This window comes from Syngnathus scovelli, chromosome 1 (genome assembly GCF_024217435.2).
Source record: "Syngnathus scovelli strain Florida chromosome 1, RoL_Ssco_1.2, whole genome shotgun sequence".
NCBI classification, from domain to species: domain Eukaryota; kingdom Metazoa; phylum Chordata; class Actinopteri; order Syngnathiformes; family Syngnathidae; genus Syngnathus; species Syngnathus scovelli.
In genome coordinates, this window is record NC_090847.1 from 21,239,360 (window position 1) to 21,261,252 (window position 21,893).

The 21,893-nt window shown below is 43.4% G+C and overlaps 1 protein-coding gene across 2 annotated transcripts; it reads right to left on the bottom strand.

Moving 5' to 3' along the window:
* Positions 1-6,031: 6,031 nt before the first annotated feature.
* On the bottom strand, positions 6,032-10,180 carry tmem33 (transmembrane protein 33). 2 transcript variants are annotated; one of them, XM_049746185.1, is made up of 8 exons: positions 10,034-10,180; positions 9,090-9,155; positions 8,614-8,708; positions 8,358-8,545; positions 7,930-7,997; positions 7,576-7,709; positions 6,958-7,041; positions 6,032-6,885 (listed from the first exon to the last, which is right to left on the bottom strand). In XM_049746185.1, the coding sequence occupies exons 2-8, from the start codon at positions 9,132-9,134 to the stop codon at positions 6,756-6,758; spliced, it is 744 nt and encodes a 247-aa protein (XP_049602142.1). In that variant the 5' UTR covers positions 9,135-9,155; positions 10,034-10,180; the 3' UTR covers positions 6,032-6,755. The 2 variants fall into 2 exon arrangements, with proteins under 2 accessions (XP_049602142.1, XP_049602150.1); XM_049746193.2 differs by lacking the exon at positions 10,034-10,180 and adding an exon at positions 9,737-9,986.
* Between the last annotated feature and the right edge of the window lie 11,713 nt (positions 10,181-21,893).

The window sequence follows — 21,893 nt, forward strand, 5'->3', positions numbered from 1 at the left end:
TTAGGGTTAGAGCTAGGGTTAGAGCTAGGGTTAGAGTTAGAGCTAGGGTTAGGGTTAGAGGTAGGGTTAGTGCTAGGGTTAGGGTTAGGGTTAGAGCTAGGGATAGGGTCAGGGTTAGGGTTAGAGCTAGGGTTAGGGAGAGGGTTAGAGCTAGAGTTAGAGATAGAGATAGGGTTAGGTTAGGGCTAGGGTTAGAGCTAGGGTTAGAGCTAGGGTTAGAGTGAGATCTAGGGTTATGGTTAGGCTTAGAGCTATGGTTAGAGCTAGGGTTAGGGTTGGGTTAGAGCTAGGGTTAGGGTTATGTTTGGAGCTATGGTTACAGCTAGGGTTAGAGCTAGGGATAGGGTCAGCGTTAGAGCTAAGGTTAGGGTTAGAGCTAGGGTTAGGGTGAGAGCTAGGGTTAGGCTTAGAGCTAGGGTTAGGGTTAGAGCTAGGGTTAGAGTGAGAGCTAGGGTTAGGCTTAGAGCTAGGGTTAGAGCTAGGGTTAGGTTTGGGTTAGGGTTAGAGCTAGGGTTAGAGTTAGAGCTAGGGTTAGTGCTAGGGTTAGAGCTAGGGTTAGAGCTAGGAATAGGGCTAGAGCTAGGGTTAGGGTGAGGGTTAGAGCTAGAGTTAGGGTTAGAGATACGGTTAGAGCTGGGGTTAGGGTTAGAGTTAGAGCTAGGGTTAGGGTTAGAGTTAGCGTTAGGGTTATGTTTGGAGCTAGGGTTAGGTTTAGAGCTAGGGTTAGGGTGAGAGCCAGGGTTAGAGCTAGGGTTAGAGCTAGGGTTAGGTTTGGGTTAGGGTGAGAGCTAGGGTTAGGTTTAGGGTTAGAGCTAGGGTTAGAACTAGGGTTAGGTTTGGGTTAGGGTTTGGTTAGGGTTAGAGCTAGGGTTAGTGCTAGGGTTAGAGCTAGGGTTTGGGATAGGGTTAGAGCTAGGGTTAGAGCTAGGCTTAGAGCCAAGGTTAGAGCTAAGGTTAGGGTTAGAGCTAGGGTTAGGCTGAGAGCTAGGGTTAGGCTTAGAGCTAGGGTTAGGTTAGGGTTAGGGTTAGAGCTAGGGTTAAAGCTAGGGTTAGAGCTAGGGTTAGGGTTAGAGCTAGGGTCAGGATGAGAGCTAGGGTTAGGCTTAGCGTTAGAGCTACGGTTAGAGCTAGGGTTATGTTTGGGTTAGGGTTAGAGCTAGGGTTAGGGTTAGAGCTAGGGTTAGTGCTAGGGTTAGCGCTAGGGTTAGAGTTAGAGTGGGAGCTAGGGTTAGGCTTAGAGCTAGGGTTAAGGTTAGAGATAGGGTTAGAGCTAGGGTTAGAGCTAGGGTTAGAGTTAGAGCTAGGGTTAGAGCTAGGGTTAGAGCTAGGGATAGGGTTAGAGCTAAAGTTAGGGTTAGAGGTAGGGTTAGGGTTAGAGTTAAAGCTAGGGTTAGAGCTAGGGTTAGGGTTATGTTTGGAGCTAGGGTTAGGGTTAGAGCTAGGATTAGGGTGAGGGTTAGGTTTAGGGTTAGAGCTAGGGTTAGGTTTGGGTTAGGGTTAGAGCTAGGGTTAGGGTTAGGGCTAAGGTTAGTGCTAGGGTTAGGGTTAGAGCTAGGCTTAGAGCTAGAGTTACGGTTAGAGATAGGGTTAGGGCTAGGGTTAGTGCTAGGGTTAGGGCTAGGGTTAGGGCTCTACCGAACTCTAACTCTAACCCTCACCCTACCCCTAGCTCTAACCCTAACCCTCTCCCTAGCTCTAACCATAGCTCTAACCCTAGTTTTAACCCTAACCCTAGCTCTAACCCTAGCTCTAACCCTAACCCTATCCCTAGCTCTAAGCCTAGCACTAACCCTAACCCTAGCTCTAACCCTAACCCTAGCTCTAACTCTAACCCTAACCCTAGCTTTAACCCTAACCGTAACCCTAGCTCTAACTCTAATCGTAACCCGAGCTCTAACCCTAACCCGAGCTCTAACCCTAGCTCTAACCCTCACCCTAGCTCTAACACTAACCCTATCCCTATCTCTAACCCTAACTCCAACCGTAGCTCTAACCCTAAGCTTAACCCTAGCTCTCACCCTAACCCTAGCTCTAACCCTAACACTAACCCTAGCTCCAACCCTAACCCCAACCCTAGCTCTAACCTTAACCCTAGCTCTAACCCTAACCTTAGCTCTAACCCTAGCTCTAACCCTAGCTCTAACCCTAGCCCAAACCCTAGCTCTAACCCTAGCTCTAACCCTAGCCCTAACCCTAGCTCTAACCCTAGCCCTAACCTAACCCTATCTCTAACCCTAACCCTAACTCTAGCTCTAACCCTCACCCTAACCCTAGCTCTAACCCTAGCTCTAACCCTAACCCTAGCACTAACCCTACGTAGCTCTAACCCTAACCAAACCCTAACCCTAGCTCTAACCCTAACCCTAGCTCTAACTCTAACCCTAACCCTAGCTCTAACCCTAACCGTAACCCTAGCTGTAACTCTAATCGTCACCCTAGCTCTAACCCTAACCCGAGCTCTAATCCTAGCTCTAACCCTAGCTCTAACCCTAGCTCTAACCCTCACCCTAACCCTAGCTCTAACCCTAACCCTATCCCTAGCTCTAACCCTAGCTCTAACCCTAGCCCTAACCCTAGCTCTAACCCTAACCCTAGCTCTAACTCTAACCCTAACCCTAGCTCTAACCCCAACCCTTACCCTAACCCCAACCCGAACCCTAGCTCTAACCATAGCCCTAACCCTAGCTCTAACCGTAACCCTAGCTCTAACCCTCACCCTAATCCTAGCTCTAACCCTACCTCTAACCCTAACCCTAGCTCTAACTCTAACCCTAACCCTAACTCCTACCCTAGCTCTAACCCTAAGCTTAACCCTAGCTCTCACCCTAACCCTAGCTCTAACCCTAACACTAACCCTAGCTCCAACCCTAACCCCAACCCTAGCTCTAACCCTAACCCTAGCTCTAACCCTAGCTCTAACCCTAACCTTAGCTCTAACCCTAGCTCTAACCCTAGCTCTAACCCTAGCCCAAACCCTAGCTCTAACCCTAGCTCTAACCCTAGCCCTAACCCTAGCTCTAACCCTAGCCCTAACCTAACCCTATCTCTAACCCTAACCCTAACTCTAGCTCTAACCCTCACCCTAACCCTAGCTCTAACCCTAGCTCTAACCCTAACCAAACCCTAACCCTAGCTCTAACCCTAGCTCTAACTCTAACCCTAACCCTAGCTCTAACCCTAACCGTAACCCTAGCTGTAACTCTAATCGTCACCCTAGCTCTAACCCTAACCCGAGCTCTAACCCTAGCTCTAACCCTAGCTCTAACCCTAGCTCTAACCCTCACCCTAACCCTAGCTCTAACCCTAACCCTATCCCTAGCTCTAACCCTAGCTCTAACCCTAGCCCTAACCCTAGCTCTAACCCTAACCCTAGCTCTAACTCTAACCCTAACCCTAGCTCTAACCCCAACCCTTACCCTAACCCCAACCCGAACCCTAGCTCTAACCATAGCCCTAACCCTAGCTCTAACCGTAACCCTAGCTCTAACCCTCACCCTAATCCTAGCTCTAACCCTACCTCTAACCCTAACCCTAGCTCCCTAACCCTAACTCCTACCCTAGCTCTAACCCTAAGCTTAACCCTAGCTCTCACCCTAACCCTAGCTCTAACCCCTACCTTTACCCTAACCTAACCCCAACCCTTACCCTAGCTCTAACCCTAGCCCTAACCGTAACCCTAGCTTTATTCCCCAACTAACCCTAACTCTAACCCTCACCCTAATCCTAGCTCTAACCCTACCTCTAACCCTAACTCTAGCTCTAGCTCTAACCCTAACCCTAGCTCTAACCCTAGCCCTAACCCTAACCCAAACCTAACCCTAGCTCTAACCCTAAGCCTAACCCTACCTCTCACCCTAACCCTAGCCCTAACCTTAGCTCTAACCCTAGCTCTAACCCTAGCCCTAACCCTAGCTCTAACCCTAGCCCTAACCTAACCCTATTTCTAACCCTAACTCTAGCTCTAACCCTCACCCTAACCCTAGCTCTAACCCTATCCCTAGCTCTAACCCTAACCAAACCCTAACCCTAGCTCTAACCCTAACCCTAACCCAAACCTAACCCTAGCTCTGACCCTAACCCTAAACCTAGCTCTCACCCTAACCCTAGCTCTAACCCTAACCCTAGCTCCAAACATAACCCTAACCCTAGCTCTAACCCTAACCCTAGCTCTAACTCTAACCCTAACCCTAGCTCTAACCCTAGCACTAACCCTATCTCTAACCCTAACCCTAGCTCTAACCCTAACCCTAGCTCTAACCCTAACTCTAACCCTAGCTCTACCCATCACCCTAACCGTAGTTCTAACCCTGACCCTAGCTCTAACCCTAGCTCTAACCCTAGCTCTAACTCTCGCTCTAACCCTAACACAAACGCTAACCTAACCCTAACTCTAACCCTAACTCTAATTCCAACCCTAACCCTAGCTACCTAGCTATAACCCTAGCTCTAGCCCCAGATGTAACACTATACATCATATATATGATTATATCCATCCATTTTCTGAACCGCTTAGTCCCCACGGGGGTCGCGGGCGTGCTGGAGCCTATCCCAGCAGTCATCGGGCAGTAGGCGGGGGACACCCTGAACTGGTTGCCAGCCAATCGCAGGGCACACAGAGACAGACAACCAATCGCACTCGCACTCACACCTAGGGACAATTTGGAGTCTTCAATCGGCCTACCAAGCATGTTTTTGGAATGTGGGAGGAAACCGGAGTGCCCGGAGAAAACCCACGCGGGCCCGGGGAGAACATGCAAACTCCACACAGGGAGGGCCGGAGGTGGAATCGAACCCGCACCCTCCTAACTGTGAGGCGGACGTGCTACCCAGTGCGCCACCGAGCCGCCTATATGATTATATATATGATTATATATGTAGCTGGTATTGACAATTGTTAATTGTTGGTGAGTACAGCGCCTCATCAAAATCTTACATATATAAGATATATATATCTTACCTACTATACTACTAATAAACTAGCTACTGTAAATATATATATATATATATTATATATATATATATATATAAATAAATATATTATATATATAATTATATATTATATATATATATATATATATATATATATATATATATAATATATATATATATATATAACGGAATCCCCCGCTGTCTCCCTCCCATCTAATTTCTGCAGAGCGTCAATTTCCGTCGGGTGTAAATATGTGCTGCATTTTCTTTGGTAGTTGTTTTGCTTTTTATATAATCATATATATGATTATATATGTAGCTGTTCACTACCACGGCCGCGGTGCATGCGCAGTTCGCTGTTCTAAAAAGTTCATATGACTTCAACCAGTAGGTGTCGGTAATGCCCATTGAAGCTGGTGCCACCTCGCCGTAAAACAAAACGAAGAAGAAAATGACGTCACTTCCTGTTCACGAACGAGTCGTGAATTGCATCCCCCCCCAAAATAAAAACAAGGAATAAAACACCAGACAAGTTTTAACAGGTTTTTAATGTTTATTAAAATAATAATAATAAAAGTAAATTTCAAACCAGCAATCCAATGTGAAATTGCAGTAGATGTTTTGGATAACAATATTTAGGCGGGTATATGCATACGTTATTTAAAAACTACTACAAGTGTTATACTACTATACCACAATGACTACCAGCTCAGTGGCCTAAGAGGAGAGTGCCCGCCCTGAGATTGGGAGGTCGTGGGTTCAAACCCTGGCCGGGTCATACCGGAGACTATAAAAATGGTACCCATTTCTTCCCTGCTTGGCACTCAGTGTAAGGGGTTGAAATGGGGTCTTAGATTATCAAATGATTCCCCGAGCGCAGCACTGCTTTCGTTTAAACTAACATTTTGAGTTATCTGATTCTAAAGATTCAGTTCACTTAAAAGAACTGGAATGCACATCACTATTGGCCACCCTTTGCATAACATATTCAAGACGTTTACTGATTGAATAATTTGCTCACACAGTCGGCGAAGGAGGCATTCACGGGTTTCATCACGAAATGCAGTTTGCACATTAGTTCAGCACAAAATAAATATGACGATTCGGTTAATATTTTATTTCATAATCGTTAAGAGCTCATCACGCGATAAAAATGTGTTTCATCTGTAGGCAGACGGAGACATGGGAGAAGAAAAGTTAGGGCACATGTATCAGTACAAGTGTGCTAAATGCATTGGGAAAAAAGGTTGAATTATAATGCATTGGAAATCAGTGCAGCTTCCCACTTAACATGCATCATGGATTTCACTTCAAGAATTCCATCAGCATAAAGGAACGACCCATTATTTATGCATTCTGGAAAAAGCAGAAATGACATTTGTACAGCGAGGAATGAATTGAGGACTTTAAAGAGTATATACAAAAAAGAAAGTATAAACTGCATACATTGCCTCCTAGTTCTGACAATATTTAAATTTGTAATCATATTAGAAGCTCAGTTTGTGACTAATCTCAAGTGAATAAATAAAGTTGTAGGATCACATTAAGATGTCTCATGTGCTCTGGCATAAAAGAGCAGCAGGCCCACCATTTTGATGAGGTCACATTAGGAAAGGAGAAGAGGACATAAAACAACTTCAATGCTTTTCAGGCTGGTCTTGAATTGCAGTACACTGTCAAGTTGTCATTGCAACAATAAAAACAAAATGTCCTCCATTGATGGCGCCACATTGTGCGTCCTCATCCAAAATGGAAGTCACGTCCTTGGCGGTGGCCAAACGCAAAAAAAAAAAAAAGGAGTGTGGGAGGGGGGGATGTCAAGGCCTTCAGATGCCGGTGGGGGCCAAGCGGCTGACGAAGGCAATGCTGCTGAGGCACATCCTCCGGAAGAAGGCAGGGCACGCAGGCTTCATGATGTAGTGCTCCAGGAGGATTCGCAGCTCAGCAAATAGAGTACTGTCAAAAAAAGAAAACAAGGCAACCATCAGTAGAAGCAAGTATAGAACAATGTGTATTTGCAGCTCTTACCGGCAATATGGATTTCTTCTGGAGGTGTAGCGTAGACTGAGGAAGCGATAGTAAATGAAAGGCAGCAGCAAACTTCCCTGGCCGCTGTTGACAAACCATGAAAACGACATTTTCAAGGAGAGATATTTGATGGCTCACACACAAATAGTTGCGTTCACAGAGTACCAGCCCACCTACCGAGGTTGAAATTCAACCTTCTGCTGAAAGTGTCCCCTGTAAGATTTGCCCAATTGTAAACTAAAAAAAAAATCGGATCCAATGAAGATCCTTGACCCAGGTTCTGCTGTAGGTGTATAGCTCCAATACTATCAGTCACAGCTGAATGTTGGAAAACTGACTTTTGGTAAAACAATGAAACGTCAAAGTGACACAGGCTAGGCGGAATGAAAACGTCCTAATAACAAAAAAAAAGCACTCGACAGAACCAACCACACATCAAGAGTCTACCCGAAGACTAATCAATACTGAAGACAGCAATCCCACACCAAAGTCATCTTTAAAGTCAATTCAACACATGCGGCACGTTTGAGATCATCTGTATTTTCGACCCATGGTAAGAGCAACTGCTTGAATTAGCACGTGATTAAAAAAGATGTGTTAGGTTTATATGTGCACAACCTGAAGAGCATGAAGACAGTGGCTGGCATCAAAAAGATCTCATTACAGGCGATGAACTTGAGGATGTTCTGCTGATTGGCAGACATCTTGTCCAGGAGATTCCTGATGAACATCAACGTGCTGGGGCCCACTGACTGTGCGGACAATGACAACATGTTGAAATTCATCAATTCTGTTCATGTTTTTCAAGCAAACTGCTCCATTACATTTTTAGCAACAAAATGTTGGAGTACAAATTCCATTGGCATATTGAACAACCTCATTTGTTTCTTTCAGCAAAAACTCTCCCCAGCACCCCCCCGACAAGAAAGCAATCAAAGTCACAGCCAGAGATAGTGGCTGTGTCATACTCACATCGAGGACCTTTTTGGTGAAGGTGGTTGCGTGGAGCAAGGAGAAGAGGAAAACTGGGAAAATACTCACTGGAATCAATGAATTAAAGAACTACAAGAAAATACACGATGATTGTGATTTTATCACATGTGGAATATGACAAAGTGGCAGCCGAATAAAGACATTCATCAAAATCCTACTAAAGTGCCTAAAGACAACAAACTGTTATTGTTCCACTTTCCTGAAAAGACAACATTCAAGATGTTAATGCTTCATTTTAAATGTCCTCGCAGAGTTTCTGGTTTATCAAAACAAAAAAATAAAGATAAGCCTTGACTGACTCGCAGTTATACATTTATATGATTCTCCATTAGGACACCTCTGCCTAAAACAATTTTTAACCCACCCACAGTTCATAGAGCAGGCAAGCGCCTTGAAGTCAAGGATACTTGTGATGGGGTAGGAGTTGACCAGGATGAGTGAGTACAGCAGATAGTGGCAGCTGTCCTCCTGCAGCGCCTGTGCTACAAACGCTCGGCTCAGCTGGAACCTGGGGAGCCTCTGGTGCAGGCGCAGGGTACTGGTGAGCGCGTTGGAAAGCAGCGCTCGCTGGTAGAAGTTTGACGCCGCGTGGGGTCTAAAACAAAAATGGTCCACACAATAAGATTTGGTTACACCAACAAAAAACTGTTTGTGCCTACTCACCCCAAGATTGGAAGTATGAACATGACGGAGCAGTAGACGGTGAAGAGGCGTGACAGCCACATGACCGTTTCAAGCTTGTTGCTCATTAAAAATTGCTACACAAAGGGGGAAAATAAGCGCTGTTAAGTATACGCACAAAAACAATCAGTTACAGAAACTAAACTACAAAGTGAGGATGTGACCTCTCATGCACATTATTATGTTTATTCATGGAAAGTTTAATTTTACTTGATTTATTAATGGGGTAACCGCTGGAAATTCTATAAATATTTCACAGCTCCAGGCATATGATCCAAATTATCGTGCAACCTTGCAAGTATGCTCTGTATTTGTTCCTAAATTTTGAGTAATTGAGTAAACTTACTGCCAAAGGAATGATTGCCGACTGAAAAGTTAAGACGGAATTTGGGGAAATTTTGCGTGTTGGGCACATTCAACAGGAAAACCCTGAAACAATCATTAAGCAACTGGCTTACCACAGGCCCCAGTCTCGGAGGGTTTTGATGGCTGGTGTCTGCCATTTTCAATGCTTATGTATGTCACTGTTGAGGGAAACAACAAAATATAATGCACAAACTAAACAAATCGTGGACTACATTGTTAGTTTGCCATAAACACTTTATAGGCGTTTGTATTTTGCAGAGGGCCTCCATAACCATTTTTAACAAACATATAAATAAGACATCAGTATGAGTAATTTTTTTTTTTTATTGATAGAGCTTTGGTATTAAATTGTGTAGGTGAAGGACTAAAAAAGAAAGGAAGGAAAGAAGGGGAAAGGAAAATAGTGTAGAGAACAGAGAGAAGAAAGCCCAGAGGGAAGGAAATCAGGAAGCAGGGAAAGAAGGACGGTGAGGAAGTACAGATGTCGATGTAAAATGAAAAAGCACTACATTAAAATGTATATGAACGTTTGGCCAACTCTGTGTGACAAAATAAATATCACAGGAGCCATTTAACGACATTAATACATTGTATGCATTGGATTATCAGATACTTGGGAGACCATTCAACGCACATGTTTCCGTTACTCGTCTGAATTGCACCACAATAGCTTAGCGTACCTGTCATAAAAGCTACTCGAGAAGAAAGCTAATGAAACGACTTTAAACAGCGACCTTACATTTAATAGTCTGGGGGGGAAACTCCTGCGAAGGACACCGCCTTGGGGTTCTCTTCAAGGCGACCGAGGGCGCGTTGAGATTCGATTAGGACTCTTTTTGACGCCTCATCAAAGGCGTCTAAAGGCAGGTGAATCTAGAACGTTCTCTTTGAGCTAGCATGGGAGATTGCTAGGCTAACGGCGTCATCTCCCCAACGCCCTGTTTATGACAAATAACCCAGCACGCGTATCCGCCTAAGAGGGAGAGTTTTTGATTGCCTGCCAGTGTTTAAAGTTTTAAAACAAGACAGAACTTACCGGTGTCGTAGCGTGTGCTGTGACAGTCACGTCACTGTATCTGAGTCGAAATACACACGCGCTTGTAGTGAATGATCACCTGACCTTCTTGGTTGGTGACAGTAATCTCGCAATCTCTCGCGAGGACAGGAAAGGAGCGCTTTCGTAAAAGACGATTTCTCTAAGAGCAAGTGCTTCCAGTCGGCTCTAGGGAGCGTGGGTGAGAGTGCAGTCACGACAGAAAAATGATCCATTTCAAATTTTCATTTCATTCTTCCGTACCGCTCGTCCCCACGGAGCCTATCCCAGCAGTAGGCGGGGGACACCCTGAACTGGTTGCCAGCCAATCGTAGGGCACACGGAGACCGACGGGCCATTTAGAGTGCTCAATCGGCTTACCATGCATGTTTTGGGGATGTGGGAGGAAACCCATCCAGGCAAGGGTGTTTTATTCTCTATAAGTGTCAAATGTCTGAACATGAATTTATGTATTTTCTGTGCTTACTATGTATATTATCTTTTTCTTGTGAATTTTAAACAAACACGGATTAAAATAATATGAAGTAATAAAAAAATACAAGTCAGCCGCCTGACCAGTATGAGCGACAAAACTGCGCGCTCTTTGCCGGTTCAGGCAGCAGACGTCGTTTTTTAAACACTCACTAAATTTTGGTTATAGTGTTCAAAATATAGTTTTATGTGGGATTGTTGGGAGAATTGTTTATTTCGTGCCATTACATGTCATTTTAAACTGTTTTACGCCTGCTCAACACTAGGTGGCGCGCTCGGACAGAAAACTGAGCCCAAGTGAGTGAGTCGCAAAAACAGCAGACTTTTAAGTATTCCTTATTCTGTCCCTACATGTTTTTTAACGTTACACTTTACTCTTTTCCTCAACTGTGTGTGTTCCGTTCACTGCAAACAATGCTGCCTTTCTCTCGCAGACGCCATTTGAAAATATAGGCAGCGTGTGTAAGCACTGGAGAATCTAATTATTTCTTTGCAAAACCTAATTAGGCATTAAAAAAGGTTAACGCCAGCGCCTGAAACGTTTTTGTTTAATAATCCCATTACAGGGGCTCATCATGTATAAAATGGTGCGCAGGAGGACACAAAGTTTGCACTTGCTAAAGGGAATCATGTGGCTGCTTTATTTTTGTCCACATAGTAGGCATGTGATACCACGGAGGACCTGCACACACACACGTTGCATTAAATAGGTAAGAACTGGAGCCTCCGACATTGCATGCGTTATCCCATTTAAAACGTTTTCCATGTGTGTTTAAGCATGTCAAAAAAAAAAAAAAAAAAAAAATGGAACACAGAGCATGTATTTTAATTAATCACCAGAGAGATTAGCTGTGACAGACAACATGCGGTGCATTAGAGAAAAAGAGCTATGTTGCTCCCACTGTAAGGCTTTTGAATTTCAAATCATGGTGTAGTGTTTGGTTTCTTGTTGGGAATATTTTTTTTTAAATGAAAAAATTACCTTCATGCTCTTTTGCAGTCGCGAAAATATTCATTTTAATTCATTATTCTCGTATGAGTGTAGTGTGATGTAAATAAGTAATGTAAGTAATGAGGCAATCAGAGAAACATAACATAAACATAACGATATTCTACCAGCGTTATTAATGATGAAAACGAGAACATTTTAATCAGTAATTTTACAAGAGTGAGCGTAGTTTTAAATCAGACAATATCTTTTTCCGTAATTCAGATAAATGTTGGCCTAATAAATTGTCATTATCGTATTGTTTATATTCCAAAAATATTTTCATATACATTTCAAGGTCTTGAAATATGTTTTGCCTCAGAAATACCTATTACCCATATCTAATAAAAGGAACGATTATTTTCTTCATATTGCTGCTATGCTGTTTTTTTTTTTGCAATAGTTGTAAATAAAAAGTAATCTTCGCCGTCATTATTATTATTGTTTTTCGAAAGGAAAATCAAATTAGATTTTCAAAGCATATGTATTTTTTTAAAATTATAAATGTATTGTTGCGTTTCCGTGTTTTTACGAATAAAGAATCGATATCGAAACGATCTTTTTAAGTGGAAAGGGTCATTTTAGGAACTACGTGACAACAAGAGTTTGCACGCGCAGCATCCATCGTAACAGTTATACGTTTATATTTTCTTTTGTTTTAAACAACACAAAGTACTCAAAATACTTTATTTTTTCGGATGTCGGGGTCGTTAATAGTTGAAAAAAAAATTCCTAAAATTGAAACGAGAAAACGCGATCAGGAACAAATCTCCATTATTTTTATTCGCAACTGTTTTCTCACTAATTTAAATAATAGAAAGTGTCACATTTTAAGCAACATTTTGCAGAATAAAATGAACCTGTGTGTGTGTGTGTGTATGTCAATCAAAAAGTGAGTTCATAAAATTATCTGTGCACGAGAACTTTTCTTGGGGTACCTCACGAAGACAAAATGTTCCTGACAAAGGCTCTTCAATTTACGATGTGGTTCCGCTCTTACGGCGTATGATTTTGATTGACTTCGGAAAGCACCTAAAATTATGGAACAATTCAAGTGACTATACAAAAACACTTGGACTCTCTAAATGGAAAAAATTCAATTGTACGGCGCTAATTGGGCCGGGCGACGTATGTGCATCCTTCCTAACCTGGATATGTCGCAGGTATAGAGCCGATTCCCAAACCCTAGTTACATGGTGGAGTGAGCACGAATACTACTATTGACAATGAAAGGACTGAAAAGTTGCCTTTTCTCAGTTGTGCGTGCGAGATGAATTCGGGAGAACGCACACAGTGACGGGCATGAGGAGGATTGTCAGCACAAACGGGGAGGCGCGCCATTATTATGTGTCCTTTGGTCACGCAGTCTTCCTGCCCTGGCCATTCACCACAAATTTTGAGAGGGATTGGGATCAGGATTAGGATCGCAGGCAAATTCCGAGCACTTGGAGTCGCTGTAATCATGAAACCCCCGCGGAGAAATCCCTTTCTGTATAGCACTTGACTCCCATCAACCAAAAATGCTGAATTTGCACCATTTTGTTAAATGAAATGTTTAAGACGTTTTTGTAGAATTGTTTTTGAAAAGCAAGTTTCTCTAAAATGTGTCTTTAAATAAAATGACAAATCGTAAAATGTGGACATATACATGTTTTCCTTTGGACCGTAACAAAATTGCGTCCTACATTTCAAAAATGAATTGCATATTATTGCAAGAGTTCTTCACCGCACAGCAAGGTTGCTGCTGGTGACATCTTGAATAAGACGTCATTCATAATTTGCATCATTAGTATGGAAATGTCCAGGTCCCATCTGGGAAGCAAAACAAAAGACCTCGACGGGCGTGAAACAAAATGACGCATGCAAACATATTTGTGCGGCAGTAAAGCGGTCAAAAGTGCTGCAAAGTCAAGCGGCTTTTATTGCTTCCTCAAACGCAATCAAAAGGCAAATTAATCACACACACACACACGCGCGCACACACACGCGCGCGCACACACACACACTCACGCACATTGTTTGCGTGTTATGAATGTGCTGTGAAATGTGCCGTTATTATTTGCCGTCCTTCCCTGAGAAACAAATTGAACATTTATTGCATATATATTAAAAATTATCTGTGGTGCTTGATGTCTCTGTTATTGAGGCGCACTAAGAGGTGAGGTCCCAGCAGATCAATTTCGCTTGTTGGTGGATGTTTGGGGAAAATGCCTGCACGGCTAAATTGATTCAGAAACAAATTCATAACTTGGGGGGTTTAAACTAACCCCCCCCCCCACCACCCTTTGCATTCCAATTGCCGACTACCGTTGGGCGATTCATTCAAGTTTATTCATCAGGATATTATTTTTTAAAAAAAAATAGATTCTTATCTCAATTCGGTATCAGTATCGGCTAATCTCACTCATGGTCATGGATGATCCATATTGGAATCGACAGCATAAAACTGTATCATATCCATCAACTGTATCTGTACTGACAACATGACAACAGAAAAAAGCCAGTGGCAGTTTGTCATGATAGACATTCCTACCAAGAAAAGATAAAATAATAATTTTTTAACCAGAGATTGAATTTTTAATTTCTTTTTTATTGACCGACTGCAGCCTATTTTTTGTCGCGAGCCAAGATACATAGGTTTGATACACTGGGTTTTGGGTGGCTCGGCAAACATAGTCATTAAGCACTCACAATGCTTTTTTTGTGCACTCCATGTGGAAACGGAGGCCCGTCCCCGACTGTCGCACCCACGACAAACTGGGGCGAGAGCAGGCTCCGTTCTTTGTGTGCCCGCCACCAGATGAATGGCCCGTGTCAACCGCGTGATTAGTTTGCGCTATTAAATTGTCAAAAAGGAAGATTTTTTTTCCCAAAAGAATTATGGAATTCAGACTTGTCTGCGACTGGCGACGAGGGGTAGGGGGATACTGGGGGGTCGGGTTGAAGGTCATGCAGAGTTCTCAGCGCTTCGCGAGGATGCTCTCCGGACACTACATTAGGTACATCTCCAGAATCTATCAGAGATACTACCTTCAGAAATTATGCTTAATTGTTACACATGTTCACAGTTGAAGTCAATTGAGGAGCTCTAATTAGATAAAAGTAGTTCTTTACTGATATCTGGTGGCATCTACATGTAATCCTTTTATAGAGGCATCAGTTATTGAAGGATTCATAATTTTGCTGGCTCTCTGTGTGGAAGTGTCTGCATTTTATTGGTTTGCGGGATCTCTGGAAAAACATATTTGAAATAGTTTTGTAGGAACTGATGTTGCAGTATCGCTGTGTAGAATAGACTCGATTATCTTGGTGTGATGGGTTCGATTTGATAATTTTGCAGGGTCTGTGGGTTACTTCCAATCTGTGGGATCTTTGTGTGAAAAATGGCACATTTTATAATGTTGCAGGGTATCGGCATTAAACAGTGACTGTGTGAAAGCTTCTACTATGAAGGATCTTTGTGCAAAAGTGTTACATTTAATGATTATGCAGACCTTTGTGTGAAAAAGGTTCATTTGTAATCTTTCAAGATATCAGCATTAAAGTTACTATATTGACCAATTTTGCAGGATCTCTGTGTGACAAAGGCTGGATTTTACAATTGAGCACAATCAAACAATGAAACAATGTGAAAGGCTATTTTTTTGTACTTTTTTCACAGTATCTCTGTAATTGCTGGATTTACTCTGTACAAAAGAAGCTGCAGCTCAGCACTTTACAGGATCTCGGTGTGAAAATGGCTACATTGGATAATGAGATTCTATTTTGCCATTTTGCACACTCTCTTTGTGTAAGACCTAACTTTATATTTTTGCAGCATCTGTATAAAAGTAGCTACATTTGATAGTTTTGCGGATTGATTCTATTATATTGAATAGTTTTTCAGGATGTCTGTGTGCTAGTCTTTATTTTTCAGGGTTGGAGGCTTTATATCTGGATCTTTACATTAAAGTAGCAATATTTGCTAGTTTTTCAGGATCTGTGTGTGAAACAGGTAGGCGTAAACAAAAGGCATTACAAGAATGATTTGGTCAGTGTTACAATTCAAAGGCGTGCGTTGCTCGCCTGTTTAACGCCAGCATGTCATGCCCACCCCGCCCACTCCATCTTGGAACCCCCTTCTCTTTCTTCCTTTTCAGCTCTTTCTCGTCGCACCAACGTTTTGTGTTAAATGTTAACAAGTCAACGCAGTGCTTTTAATGGCCCACAACAAATGTGTGTTGACTCCAACACTCGCCTCCATTGTGACCATTGTGCGCCTGCCCCGGCCGGTTAGATTTATCTATTTTTGATATCAAATTCCTTCTGTCATCAAGACTGCTCTCCTGTTGACTTTTCTTGACCCCCTTTGCCCCCGTTGTTTCAACATTCCCATATTTAACGCAAGACCTTAAACGCCCCACCCCACCCTGGCCACCTCAACAAAAACTTCAATGCTGTGGGCGTCCTTTTGTCGGCATGTGCTGTTTGCTCTGTTCTTGAACTTCAGTGTCCCGCTACTTTGAACCCTGAGCAGCAATTCCTGAACGCATAACTACTTTCTTCTGCTTGTCGTGTCTTTGATAGTTTCTAACATAAAAAAGCACCTGTGGATAAATTATGAATCTGCTTATATTGCTCTGCTAATTTTGTATTTCTATATTATTTTGGAGTTCAGAATTTTAAAAGAGGTGAATATATCTTGCTATGTAAAAGGCCTTCTGCTACAGACTGGATACCGCCGATAACCAAGTTACTGGGTTTTGTGTACAAAGCAAGTTATATAAAGTTAATTGAGCTAAGGCGTGTATTTCACATAAGAAAAATATTCCTGTGACACCCCACCCCCCAAAAGTCACAAAAATAAGTGTACTGAAATGATCTAATCTCAATTTCCTCACAAATGCACTTACTAAGTGTGAATTCTGTTAATTGAACACAAATCCTTCAATCTCTTGTGTAAAAGCTACAAATGTATTTTACGTTCGGCAATCGAGTGGAAGCATCGTTTGTCATTACACGCCACAACTATAGACAGATGGCCAAGGATACATTTACAAAAACTATGGAAGCAATCATGAGAATTCCAAGCTCCCTTGAATGGATTTCGACATTTTATCCCTTGGACTGGGAATGCGTCATAATTCAATGGATCCCAGGCCAACATAGCATCCTTTGCTTTCACGAAAGGATGTCTGTATCTTCCTGCATGATGTCCATGTCGTCCATACAAGCCTCCCTGGGCCTTCCCAGCTTGCTAATTAGTTAAACAAACGCTCCAACTAATGATCCCACTGGCATGGTGAGCTTTTGGGGCTTTTTGTTCGCCTTTTTCCTTGCTGGAAACTTGGCCCTCGCTGACCCGAGCTATCATGGGCGCTGTGGCGATGGCCGGACCGCCCTGTCCGGAGACCGGCCAACCCCCTCTCACCCCTCGCAAGGGTCAAAGGGCGGCGTCCAAGGGCCGGGGAATGCCACCACCAGCTGCTAGCGGTGACACGGCATACAAAAGGGGCTTGGTGAGCGATCTGTCTGCGGGCTGTCATAGTTGTGACAGCGCTGGAGACATTTCTTGACTTATTCACTCGCAGGGTCCAAAATAGTCTCGGATAAAATTGATGGGTGCATGTAGATGCTAAAATGAGCCATAAAATATCACAATTTTCAGGGATGTGTGCTTGAGACCTTTTTGCGGTCCACTCATAATAGACATAACAAATTACATGTTGAAATTGACTCTAACATTGTATGGCTGAGTTTCATGTTTCAATGGCAAGTAATCAAACTTTGGCAAAATTCAAATTATGGCATATTGTCATCACCTAGATTTTTGCGGTTCAAGGGTTCAAATTTAGTCGCAATCAGACAAAATCTCAAGAAGGAATTTGTCTTTGAAGGATTCCTGTGAATCCCCATAAAATAGTTGCTTCAAACCAGAATGACAGACTTTATGTTCAGGCATGTCTACTTGAGATGTCACGATGGACAGTCAACTATCAAATTATACATATGCTGCCAAGTATTTCAAAACACGTCGTCAGTGATGTAACCTGGGGTTCTCCGGTGTTTCGGGTCTTTCAATATCAGACACCCTTGCTGAGGCGACAGTTGCGGTTGATCGGGCCGGGCACGACTTGACAATCACTTGTCCTCAAGGTTCTCAGCCCAAATGACCCTAAAAAGGCCACTTGAACCAAAATGGCAGACATCCTGCAACTCATCGGATATGGGTTCTCGAGACTGTTTTGTTGCCCTACTCATGAGTCATGACAGACCCAAATGGCCAACAAGCGACAGCAGCAGCAAAAGCCCTGTGTGCATGTTTGCGGGTGCCCACCATTAGCTGCGGACTGCACCGCGGAGGTCCCGGCCAGGGCTGACACGGTTCCTAATTGCGGGCCCCGACACGGAGTGCCTGCAGGCAGCTGAAGGAGCAGCTTGTCAGCCTCTAATTGACAAGGCCTTGTCTGTGGCGGCGGCAGCTGCTCCTAAGCACCGCGCCACGCACAATCAGCGCCGTGACACGGTCCCGATGTCGCCCCGAGGACACTTTTTGCGAGGGGTGGGCGGGAAAAAAAACACAGTGGTTAAAGGGAGATTTATTGAAGCTCCCTTTGGGCCATGTGGTATTAAGTAGGCAATATAAGGGCCTTATTGGGTGCAAAGGGGAGGCACGCTGCTGGTATTAATAAAAGAGGCCAATTAGAGCGGACAGGTGATATGAATCACTGCACAAACAAGACAAGCAAATAAAAGCAACCTACATCATCACTTTGTCACATGCGAGAGGAAAAACAAAAAAAAACGTGTCCCATAAATGTGCACTGAGCCTATAATTTCAGCTGCTGCCTAATGTGACACATTTTTACAGGTGAGGTAAGGGAGCAAACAACAACACTGCATCCACACATGAATGCGTTCATTTTCAAATTCAAGACGCTATGGCAATCTTCAACGGCAAAACCAAAAATTGGTGTTTGCTTTGGCACTGGTTTGTCACATGCTTCGAATTTGGTAGTGTGTGAACAAAGTCGATAGGACAAGTCCACTATTAAAAAAAAAAAAACATTAGAAAATGATCAAAATGATCCAAAAATGGCCACTTTCAACCAAAAGAATGGACTTTTTTTTTTAGCATGGATTTTGAGACATTTGAGTTGGTCAAATTATGAGAGACGTAATTGTTAGATTTCATGAGATCATCTTTAAGGGGATGTCGGGAAATGTTCAAAATGGCCCTGAAAAAGCCACTTTGAACCCAAAAGGTATGCTTTCGGTGTATTTTTAAGCATGGCTTCTTGAGTTTATTCATGAATATACTCTTGATAAACTTTGCTATTAATTTTCGCAAAGTTGAACTCACGACAAGTTTGTCCTTAAACAACCAAAATGACCACAAATTAGCTACTGCAAACCAAAATGGTGGGCCTCCTGAGTTTTCACTGGGATTTGTTCTAGAGATTTTTTAGTGAGTCTACTCATGGTAGGTATTGCTATTCAATTTCATTTTGCTAAAGAAAACATATCTGCATACCGCAGCATAACAGCATATTTGTTCAAAATCATATTTTTGCAATTTCGGCCTGACGACAGCAATAGCTGAACTAATTTTTAGCTCTATGCAGGTTTAACTGGGAAATTAATGGCAAACGCCGCCTATATATGCATCTTTACAAGGATCTGCACCAACAATCAATTCATTATTCAGTGGTTGTTCTATGAACCCAATCCTTGTCTCTTAAGCTGAATGCACCAAGAACAAGTACATTGTTTCCGTTGATAGAAGAGGAAAAAGTTTTCCTGCACTTTCCCACTGCCTGTAAAAGAAAACTTTTGCCTTTTTTTTAAAGACCCCTTTGAGTCTAAAATGGTGATTTCTTCCCTCCCGGGACATCGCTCCTCTTTTCTTTGCGCTGGACAATGGCAACAGTGCAGCACCCTGCCGATGCGCCACAGTTGGGGATCCCCCGGATTGCTTTGGACATCATTGGATTTCATCAATCAAAATGACTGCGGTTTTCCATAAAAATGCGGAATTTGGTGGATGGAAGCGAGCGGCGCAAGGTAGCGACATAAGAAAGCTGTCCGGGCGTCATGATAAATGGGCATGCTTTGATTTAGGGGGGAAAAGCTAAAGAAATAAACACACAACTCAACACAACATAAAATGCAACATTGTTGTAGTCAGACACATGATTAGGTACACCTGCACCATGTAATCACAGCCAATACAGGCCGTGCCGCCAACTATTGAGCATTTACAATGACAATAATGCTTAGTTTTTAGGTTTTGATTGGACAAAACGTGGATTGTTGCGGTTGTAGCCACAGTGGGAAAATACCTTTGGAATCAGACGGCTCTAAAGATGTTCTCCGTTATCCCGCAGTGACATTTTGTCCCGCCTCGGGTCATAGGGGTGAACGCTTGGTGATGAATGGCACCTGAAGGAAGAGGCACACATTCAGTTGAATAATTGTTTAATTGTGCTAACACCATGCTAATGTCCTGTGTGATATTAGCCTCACCACAGTGGAAACTTGAAGACTGTGATTCCCAACCACAGAGATCATTTCACTTTAATACTCCGAAAATGATCAAATATTAAAGTGTCAGAAAAGTCTAAGAAAAAGCAAAACACTGAACTTAAAGGAGTTTGGAAAACACGCACGCACACACACACACTTCTTCTTCTTAATTCACTCTTTTAGGTTTTATTATTTCAGCAAATAATTTTCCTGTAGACATTCCAATGGCTTCTTTTAACACTCCCATCGAGTAAATACAGCAGCAGTGCAATGGCGAGGTTTTCTTGTCGGGCTTGAAGAATTGTTTAATTTTGATGCGGGTGGCGGCGGCCTTTCCTGAGGTGCGGTCTGCACATGTAATTGCCCCGCTCCCATTTCTGTGCTCTCCTCCTTTATTGCGCCACCGCCTGCGCCTGCTGTAAAAAATCTCTGTAATCACATTCGACCTCTGCCTCTTTTTCTTCTTGCAGCACTTGAACAGTGCTGCTAGGAGTAGTGGGAGCTTAGAAATTGTCGTTAAACAAAAAAATAATTAAGAAGAAAATGGTCTTTCACTGTATAACTTCCAAGTGCAGTGAAACCATGGGAGTGCCAGGAAAGGTCTTCCACTGTACTGTGGGAACTAAAACCATTTCTAATGACTACAAATGAGGTATTGATGATCATCTATCTGTGCCAGCTACGTATAATGACAGGTAGAATAACTTAAATGCTCTTTCACTATAAGGCACAAGGAACCGGCTCTTAATGAGATAACCTTGGCTGTCACACACCAATCGCTGCTTTGATTGGTGGCAAATAAAGTTGACTTTGTTCACGCCCCACTTTTTAACTGTCCCTACTTGTGCACGTCTGTGAGATTACCCGCGCTCTGTCCAACCCGCCTCCGCATCCATTATACAGCGCGTCGTGCCGGATTTGCACAGGCCACGAAAGTAGAGTCCAGTGGGCTCGACTAAACACTCCCGTGTTTCACACAGCAAAAGTAAATGCATATAAATTGAGACAAGAACGTCACTATGTCAAAAGATGCTGCCTCGAGAGAGGAGTGGCCCGATTGGTTTGTTTTTCCAAGATACAAGATGTCGTTTGAATAATTGTTTGCTTTGCCTTGTGAGCAAAAATGGGAGATTTGAATTTAATGCTAATACAAAATGGAGAATGCTGTAGGGTTATTCTTTCACGGGGTTTCCCGCCTGTCACTTCCAGCCAGGGTCCCAAACTTCGATCTAGCTTGGCTGTCAGTCAAACGCGTGACAGGCCGCAACATCAACACACTAATGTTCTATTTGTCTCCTTTAGAGCTTCCTGGAGGGCCGTGATTGGCCGAGGTGTCCGGACGGCGGGATGATTGATGACGGCGAGGGCAAGGCCGAGCACTGGCAGCATAAAGCCCCATAGACGCCTCAATAAAGAGCCCCGGATAGTGGAGAGGCGGGCCCTCCTCATCACCCGCTCAATAGAACAGCCCCCCCCCCCCCTCTCTCTCTCTCGACCCCCGCCCAACATCCAACCTCTGAGGAGGATGTTGCCGGGTAATCACTTTATCCCGTCTGCAGCAGGATGAGAGCAACGGTGACAGTGGATGTGTTGGGGGGTGAAAATGGCTTCTACTTGAGAGTTGCTGGTGGTGCTGGGGTTCCAGATTGGGCAGTCAAAGTGAGAACTGGATAATTCCAACTCTCAAAAAAAGTGATTAATGCCGATGATGACATCAGCAACTCTGGTGGCCGCCGTGCTGCCAACAACAAGAAAGCTGACCTCGTCAATGAGAGCACGAGAGCTGAGATTCCTGTGGTAAACCCCCCCAAACAACCTCAACTAAACCCCCCCAGGACCCTCACCCCTCCGTCGGTGCACAGCAGTATTGAAAAGCAC

Bases quoted from the DNA above. Each gene is read 5' to 3' on its own strand.
- tmem33 (XM_049746185.1), bottom strand. From the start codon at position 9,134: ATGGCAGACACCAGCCATCAAAACCCTCCGAGACTGGGGCCTGTG. The intron at 8,546-8,613 runs GTGAGTAGGCAC...TTTTTGTTTTAG, and splicing joins TTCATACTTCCAATCTTGGG to ACCCCACGCGGCGTCAAACT. The intron at 6,886-6,957 runs GTAAGAGCTGCA...TTTTTTTGACAG, and splicing joins AGAAGAAATCCATATTGCCG to TACTCTATTTGCTGAGCTGC.